The following is an 8,461-nucleotide window of genomic DNA, read 5'->3' as shown; positions in this document are numbered from 1 at the left end:
CCGCGGTGGAGCGAGAGCTCCACCTGCCTGCTCACTCTGTGAGGCTCCGTGCTGGCAAGAACCCTGCCTGTTGCTCTGGCAGTGCTCAGAAGCTCTACTCCCTGCATGGGAACTGGGGACCAACTCTCTGAGAGTGGGAACCCTTGTTCTGTATCTACCTGGCTCCTGGGGCATGTGAGGCCCTTTTAGAAGCCTCCTCAGTCCTGGAGCCTTCTGGAGCCTTTTGGGGCTCCCAGAGGCAGCTTGCTGAGGAAAAAAGCAAGCTCATCCTGATATTGGAGTCAAACAGACTAAATAGGAGTTCCACATAGGAGGCCTTGGGCAAGTTACTTAATCTCCTTGAGCAGTTTCCTCATTGGTAAAGCAGGAAAAATGCCTCCGTGTTGTAAGAATGTCTGAGAATGGACGTAAAGCACATAGTAGGCTCTGGGTAGAGCTTTTGGTGCTACTTAATATTACCACGGTGGCGGGACTCCATCCAAGTGGAAGGAAACAAAGGCAGTATCACAAAGCTGGAGAAGGAATTGGGCCAGGGCACCTCTCCAGGTCAGGATGTGGCACCTGACTTGCTGGCTCCCTGTTCCCTCAGCATTGGCTCTAAACAGTACTCTGAGCACTGCCCACTGTAGCCCCAGAGGCCCTGAAGACACTGGGGACTTCCGGAAACACATGGGGGTGAGCCTTGTGGTGCATCTCAACTTTAAGGGTCCCAGCAGCAGCAGGCTTGGGATTCAGGGCCCTCCACGTCAATGTTTCCATTTCTTCAGATCCAGTGTCCAAAAGGACTGGGACACACCCACACCAGGAATGGTGGTCACAGATGTTGAAAACATCTGCTCAGGCCAATTCTGAGATACCTCCCCTTACCCCTCAATCCAAATAAACATCCCTCCAAGTAAGGTTCTGAGAATACTCCCTGCCTGGAAGCATGCCCCGACCCTCTCTTCCCAAGGAGCTGGTAGCAAGAGTAAATGGGAGCTTTCTAGGCATCCTAGGAGAGGATGCCTGGATCAGAGGAGGGGGTTCCAAACCTAGGAGGCAGGAAGGGGTTGGGGCATATCCATCAGAGCAGAGAGAGGAAAAGAGGCACCTCTAATCCCTGCAATGTTCCTTTCTAGGTAGAGTCAAACCCAGAGCTTCTTCCCATCAAGTGTCTTCCCCTGTATCCCTTCCTCCCGCCAAAGCTGATCTGGTCTCACCAACTCACTTTTGGGGCGTGGTTGTGGCTTTGAAATCCAATAGCACAGTCCTAGATACCTAGGTGGGCACCCACAGAGCTGGGTAATAGAGCCAAGACTTCAGCTCCAGAGGCATCAGACTCTGCTCCTTGAACCTCAGTAACCTTGGCAAAGGTGCCCCCCAGGCTCACTCTAACCTGGGGCTTTGCCCTCTTGGAGAAGCTGACTGTGTGATTTAGGGGTGGCTGGGTTGGAGGGGCTCTAAATTCCATAAGAAAAGGCAGGAAAAGAGTTCCTCCAGATTAATCACCTGAGGCCCAAGATTCAGCCAGAGCCTGGAAGCAGCGGTTATCCTGGTCCTGTTTGGCCACCCTGGAGCCCACCTGCTCAGCTGTGGGCAAGAAGCCACCAGCAGCTCCTCAGGGCTTTATCTTATACTGGGCTTCCTTCCCATCTGTGTCCCTGGTAGGCCAGCCCCACCACTCTGGCACCAAGGCTGAGTAGGGTTTGTGCCAGGGAGACAGGGCTGAGAGCCTGACTTGACCAACCCTGCCACCCGGGCCTAGAGCTGAAAGGATGGAGGGACCCAGGTGGAAATTTGGAACTTTTATTAAATACTCATTCATCCATGTGCCACCACCACCCAGAGCAGGAAAAAAATTATCAAAATGAAATTAAAAAAAAAACAAAACAAATCAAACCCAACCCCAGCAGTCTATGTACAGGGCCACTCCCTACCTCTCTGCCATAGAGAGGTTGGGGGGCAGCTGAGGAGTGGCGGGGGCTGGGCACCTTTTCTCCAGCCACAGGCCCCTGAGGAATTAATTGACTGTGGTGTCAGGAAGTCCCTGGTGCCAAGTAGCCAGGCATCTCAGCTGGCCTCCAGGAAGGTGGTTATTGCTGGGAGGGCAGGACAGGGCCTGCTCTGCTGCTACTGGGCTGAAGAGCTATCTGTGGCTCTCCCCTAAGAGGGCCAGTTCCCATAGCAGCCCCAATCTCTACCTGAGAAGGAGAGCAGACTGAGGGCCAGAAGGGTGTTCTTTAGGAGAGCGGGTGCCCAGCTGATTTTGAGAGGAGGGCACCCTGGTGTAGCCTGGTTTGTTGTCAGCTCCCGAGGATGATGCACTCCCCTGATTCCAGCTGTCTGGCCTCCATCTTGGACAGGGTCCCCATTCCCTTCAGTTAGGCCATTTTCTTGCTGTCTTCTCACCCCAGAGACCTATGTGGCCACCTTCCATGTGTCAGCCACAGCTTGGGCCCTTGGGGGCAAGAGTGGCCATGCAGCATGGCACTTCCTCCAGCATGGTGTGAGACCCAGCCCTCTTGGACTCAGCAGCCACTCTCCGACACTGTTGTCTCCAGGGTCATGGCCCCTTGCTGCATGGCCGCGGTGGCCACACTGATGGCCTCCTCTAAGGTCTGCTGTTCCTCCAGCTGTGGGGAAGGGGGTACAGAAGGAAGGAGAGAGTGAGACCCTCCCTGCTAGATTTCAGTGTTAGTAGTATGTGGCCTTTTTTTTTTACTCTCCCCCATCTATCCAGTGCCATACGCTGAGCACTTAGTAGGGCTCCAATAAACATGAAGTTCACGGATGAAGAGTCCTATTAGGCTAGGCATGGCCAGCGGGCCCTGGAATAGTCAGGGTCAGAGAGACCAGCTCGCTCATGGAAGAAGGACTGGCTGAAGAGAACCGTGGTGATCATCTACTTCAGTCTCCTCAATTTTCTTTTTTTTTTTTTTTTTTTTTTTTGAGACGGAGTCTTGCTCTGCCGCCCAGGCTGGAGTGCAGTGGCCGGCTCTCAGCTCACTGCAAGCTCCGCCTCCCGGGTTCACGCCATTCTCCTGTCTCAGCCTCCTGAGTAGCTGGGACTACAGGCGCCCGCCTCGTCGCCTGGCTAGTTTTTTGTATTTTTTAGTAGAGACGGGGTTTCACCGTATTAGCCAGGATGGTCTCGATCTCCTGACCTCGTGATCCGCCCGTCTCGGCCTCCCAAAGTGCTGGGATTACAGGCTTGAGCCACCACGCCCGGCCAAGTCTCCTCAATTTTCAGATGAAGAAATAGAGACACAAAGAGATGAAGGACTTGGACCACAGGTAGACTGCCATCGGAGTTATCCTGAAGGCCAGAAGAGGCTTCAACATTCTGCCTCAGCCAAGAGCGAGCCTGAGACAGATGCATGGATGCAGGAGGAAAGGGATCCTGTCCTCTGAAATGGGCTCTTTTTGAGTCAGATGCCCTTCTCTTCAAGATCCTCATCTAATTCCCCTTTATTCCTTGTTGCCTTCTCTGGCCGTGGGATACCCTTTCCTCCCAGATCTCTACTCACTTGCACTGCAATGTGCGTTCCGTTGGCTGTGGCCAACAGTGCCACCTGTTGATGACGAAGAGATGCTACACTTGAGTCCTCAGCCACCACAGCCCCAGAGGTAATGATTGTGACCTAAAAGGCAAAAGGAGGTCTTCCATTCCACCTGCAGTATACTCTCCCTTCCCATGATCCAAATAAACATCCCCCCAATTAAGGTGCTGGGAACAACCCAGAAGAGAATGGATAAAACCATATGGGTCAGATTAATTAGTCTGAGGCTCAGATCTAAGTAAGGCTGGGTTTCCTCCCAACTTAGAGCCCAATTTAATTTAGGGATTTTGAATCACAGGACAGAGCTATAAAAAATTCCAGATATTTTAATCCTCTCACTTGAAAATGGACAGAAGTCCACGGAAAAGTGATTTGCCTAAGGTTGCAAAACAAGTCAGGGTTGAATTGAGATGTATACAGTGTCTCTTAACCTCCATTCAACTGCTTTTAAAGATGAGAGCTGCTCATGGCCCAGGAACTGTGGGGAAGACCCCTTTTTTTGTGGGGAATCTTTGTCCTGGTAAGAAAGCTTGACTAGTTTAGAGTGCACTTTAATGCCCACCCCATGGAAAGGAATGACAAAATAAGAAACCCGAAGCAAACCCCCTGGTCATACAGGCTGCGTCTGGGTGCCATCGGCGCTGACCATGGTGACTGTATGTGTGCCAGATGTGGCCAGGTCGGCATCATGACTGGGGATGGTGAGAGTGGTGCTGCTGTGCTGGGTGACCATACTGATGGCACTCCCCAGGGCCTGGAGGTCTTCCGGGGACAGGCTGACCTGCCAACAGGAGGGGGAAGATGAGCTGGCAGTATCAGTGGAGGGTTGTCTGAAAGTCCCTGAGGAAGATATACCTGCTCTCCCAGACAAGGTCAGCTTATTAGTTTCATGTCACAGTGGTGGAAGGGATGGGTGACAGGCAAACAAAATGGGTCCAAGGCTGCAAAGAGAGGCCACACTAGAAGAATTCCACTGCCTACTTCTATTTATCACCATTTTGCCTCCGGGCCCTGTTGTATGCAGCTCAGGGTCACCACCTGATTGTGTCCTAACAACTCTAGAAAGCATAGATGCACTTTCTAACAAGGGTACTGACAAGGGTCAGGTTATGCAGCTGGCTAGTACACTGGTAGGATCAGATCCCAGGCTTTCAGACCCCATACCATGTTCTGGCTGCTATACGCACATGCCTCTCTCGAGAAGGACATCCCATGTCCTGTTCAGATGAACAGGACCTGTCAGCCTCCAAGTAAAAAGAGAAACTACTAACTGTGCTCCAGAAGCCCCAGAGACTGAGCTGGAAGCACAGGAGGAGAGGTTGTGCTACAAGATGTGGTCCCCTCAGCCTCAGCCTCTGAGGTCTATAAAACTGAAACAGGAAGCTGGGTGGCAGTGGGGCTGTCAGAACTTCAAGGCTCCCAGAGTCCCCAGAGAGAGTGGAGAGTGCCAGCTAGTGTGGCACCTCTGTACTCCAGGGCCTGTACCTGCTGGGCACCATCCTGAGTGATCAGAGCCACCTGGGGGGCCCCATCTTCTTCGGTCACCATGGCCACTTGGGCTGGGATGTCATCACTCTCTTCCTTCACCTCCGAAAGGTAAGCTATCCGGGGTCGTTTGGGTGGCGGGCTCTCCTCGGCTGCAGAGGCGGCTGGGAGAGGAGAGCCAAAGCTGACACCTGCTACCAGATGCCATGGGGAGGCCTGGCTTGTCCCCACTCTCACTCCCTGCCCACTCCCCTTACCCTCAAGCTGCTGCTGCTCATAGAGGGCCTGCTCGCTCTCCTCCGTGGCCTCCAGCTCACCGTGGGCACTGCGCTTGTGCATGGCCAAGGTGGAGGTCTGCCGGTAGGTCTTGCCGCAGGTGCTGCAGGTGTAGGGCTTGCAGTGTGTGTGCACCACGTGGTGCTTATACAAGCTCGAGTACTCGGTGAAGCGTTTCCCGCAGCCTGGCACCGTGCAAACGTATGGCTTCTCCCCTGGGGACACTGGGCTGTGAGGGGGGTGGGAACTGGGGCTGGCAAGGGGGAAACTAAGGGGACAGGGGTAAGGGACAGGGTTGGTGAAGGGAGAGCCAGAGGGAGGGAGAGGGACTGAGACCTGAGACTCTGAATGGACAGGGTTGGGGAAGATGGCCAGTGGAACACAGAGAGGACAAGAGTGTTGAACCACTGAATCCAGAGACAAGGAGGAAAGGAAATGGGGGACAGGGCAAGGCTGGGGCTAGTGAAGGGGCTGGTGGGGGCACTGGGGCTTATAAGGTTGAGGGTGGGAGGTTGAGAGTGGTGAACAGCAGAGGCAAGAGGCAAGGATGACTGAAGTATCAGTTGTGATGGGAAAGAGGGGACACACATGCTGAGGTAACACGGAAAGCTGGACGAGGGCACACAACACTGGGGAGGGTGAGGATACACAGGAGTCATGGACGGCAGATAAGGTGAGGAGTTGAAGGCGACAGTTCACTCTGCTTCTTCCCCACCATTCCTGACCCTGGCCTCTTTTCAGGAGCTCAGTCAGAGTTGGAGAGTTCAGGGTGGGTGTAGAGGGGTGGTAGAGAGCTGAGGGACCCCAGAGAGGACTGGCAATACCTTTCAGATTGGACCTAACTGGAAATGAGGAACTGCTCACTGCAAATGGAGTTGTTCTGGAGAAACCCCACCCCCACACCAGCCTGGAATGGCTGGCACAGAAGGGTTCTGGGCTGGGAGTTGGGAATGTGTCTTAGATGGGAAGACTACAGTAGAGGGGTTGGGGTCTGAGTGAGGGTAGTCCTCGCATGCCAGCTAGCCCACCTGTGTGGATGCGCACATGATTCTTATAGTTGGTGGCGCTGGTGAAGCCGCGGCCACAGTGGGGCTCCGGGCAGGTGTAGGGCCTCTCGCCTGTGTGGGTGCGCACATGTACCTTGCGGATGTTGGACGTGGTGAAGGAGCGGCCACAGCCCTCAAAAGGACACCGGAACGGGCGTTCACCTATGCAAATGGTGGGATGTGAGGAGGGGTGTGGGAAAGAGGGCCATGCCTGAGCAAGCAGGGGATGGCACCAGGCTCCAGGTCTAAGTCTGAAAGGCAAGCTGAATTCCTTTTGCCCAGAGAATGGGGTTGGAGTGGGCAGGGCCCAGCATACCAGTGTGGGTACGGACATGCTTCTGCAGGTCTCCTGAGGTCTTGAAGGCCTTGCTGCACAGCTCCTCTGGGCACTTGTATGGTTTCTCACCAGTGTGGGTACGAACGTGGCTCTTCAGTCCATAGCCTGTCCACATGTGGCAGGGAGGGGTGAGATGAGCACCCAGTGGGGTCTCATCCTCCACCGTCCACCTCATGCACAGGCTCTCCATCTCCTTTGGCTCAAGAAACCCATGTCTGCCTCTATCCCACCCCTGCCTGGGCAGGGGCTAGAAAAGTCCACTCTGCCCTGCTTCCCTCTCCAGGTGCAGTTGGAGCCATACCAGAACATGAGCATGAAAGAAACTTAAGAGAACTCGTGACTAAAGGTCCTAGTTTCACAGAGGGGAAAATAAGCCCAGAGAGATGCAATGGCCCACCCAATAATCCACAGCTGGTTGGCATCAGAGCTGACACAAGAGGCTGGGTCTCTCCACCAACCCTCCAGGCTCCTTCTGCTGGCCTGAACCATGCTGCCTTTCACTCCCGTAACAAGGTTTCCTCCAGAGAGAGCACCCTGCAAGTCAGAGTACTCTGACGGTAGTTTCTCCAGGAAAGCAGCCTGCTGTTGGGTTCCCTTCACAGAGATCCCAAACAGAACTAGAACCCTCCACCCTCAACTGGAAGCAGCCCACCAGGCAGGTTACCTGTGGCAAAGGCCTTTCCACAGCTGGGGAAGTCACATCTGTATGGACGGTCACCTGTATGAGCTCGTTCATGCACCTGTGAGGACAAGCGATCACATAATTCAGAGGAGCAAGGGCATGACCTGGGTTCTTTGGTTTTCTTTGGGACCCTGATTCTCTTCCCTCCTGTACCATTCATGTGTGTCAAACACTCTGTGCTGACACTCCTGTGTACCCTCATTTCTTCCCTCCAGCAACTTGAGGGCAGGGACCTCCAATCAAAGCGGAAAGGTAGAATTACAGCCTGGAAGGGAAGACTGCAGAGCTGATGGCTGTCTACTCGCAACCTTACCTTTAAGTGATGAGCGGTGGTGTAGAGACGCCCACAGCCCTTGTAGCCACAGCGGAATGCTCTGTCTCCAACTTGCTGTCCTTTTCCACTATGCGGAATCTGGCTGTCATGAAGAACCTGGGGGAAAAATCTTGAGATCCCTATATGTATTCTCCCTAGTGAAGAAGGTGGGACACAGGGCCCTGTTGGCAGCTTAAGACCCAATAGGCAGGGTTAAGCCTGTCAGGGGCTTCTGGGGCAGAAGAACATATCTAGACAGACAAGGAACAGATGCTGGGGCATGCTACAGAAGAAACACGGTGGGCATGGGGAGTCATAGACAGCTAGGTAAGGTGGAAAGGGAGGTTGTCTGAATGGCCATGCTTGAACTAGGCCAAGTGCCAGAAACCCTCCTTCTTAGTACACACGCCTAGGAGCCTGCAACTCTCAAGACCTTCATCTTCTGATGGGAGGGGTACCCTTCCTCCTGGCACGAAACTAGTGCTTAAAAAGTACATAAACAAGGGGGCTTGCTGTGGAGATGAGCTCACCCAGGTTCATCTGATAGGACATGGGGCCTAGAGTGAGGTGGCCACGACCAGAAGCACCCGGGAGTGCTGCAGTTCCCACCAGAAATGTCAGCTCTGATGACAGCACCCAGCTGACAAGTCCTCCCCTTTTGTCTCCTCTTCTGGGGATATTGCTAAAACCACCCATCTCACACCAGCCACTGGATGCAAAGAGCCCTTATTGCTCTTCTGCTTGCCAGGGCAGGGTCCTGGTGTCCCTTAGTCTTTCTTAATG

General features: G+C 53.8%; 1 protein-coding gene across 7 annotated transcripts in view; it reads right to left on the bottom strand.

The window, feature by feature from the left end:
• Window positions 1–1,769: 1,769 nt before the first annotated feature.
• The window catches only part of ZNF76 (zinc finger protein 76), a 37,194-nt gene continuing 30,502 nt past the window's right edge, over window positions 1,770–8,461 (bottom strand). For 4 of the 7 annotated variants that reach the window (XM_033216903.1, XM_033216906.1, XM_033216902.1 and 1 more), the window contains 9 exons: window positions 7,679–7,795; window positions 7,348–7,423; window positions 6,663–6,788; window positions 6,329–6,508; window positions 5,282–5,515; window positions 5,025–5,188; window positions 4,156–4,320; window positions 3,507–3,620; window positions 1,770–2,612 (listed from right to left, as the gene is read on the bottom strand). In XM_033216903.1, the coding sequence (XP_033072794.1) occupies window positions 2,508–2,612; window positions 3,507–3,620; window positions 4,156–4,320; window positions 5,025–5,188; window positions 5,282–5,515; window positions 6,329–6,508; window positions 6,663–6,788; window positions 7,348–7,423; window positions 7,679–7,795 (1,281 nt within the window). In that variant the 3' untranslated portion in view covers window positions 1,770–2,507. The remainder of the gene's footprint in view (window positions 2,613–3,506; window positions 3,621–4,155; window positions 4,321–5,024; window positions 5,189–5,281; window positions 5,516–6,328; window positions 6,509–6,662; window positions 6,789–7,347; window positions 7,424–7,678; window positions 7,796–8,461) is intronic. The other 3 variants (XM_033216908.1, XM_033216907.1, XM_033216905.1) reach the window with 2 other exon arrangements.

Source organism: Trachypithecus francoisi, unplaced genomic scaffold (genome assembly GCF_009764315.1).
Source record: "Trachypithecus francoisi isolate TF-2019V2 unplaced genomic scaffold, Tfra_2.0 Lachesis_group10, whole genome shotgun sequence".
In the NCBI taxonomy this organism is placed as follows: domain Eukaryota; kingdom Metazoa; phylum Chordata; class Mammalia; order Primates; family Cercopithecidae; genus Trachypithecus; species Trachypithecus francoisi.
Note: the sequence above shows the minus strand (reverse complement) of the source record. Positions and strands in the feature narration are given on the sequence as shown.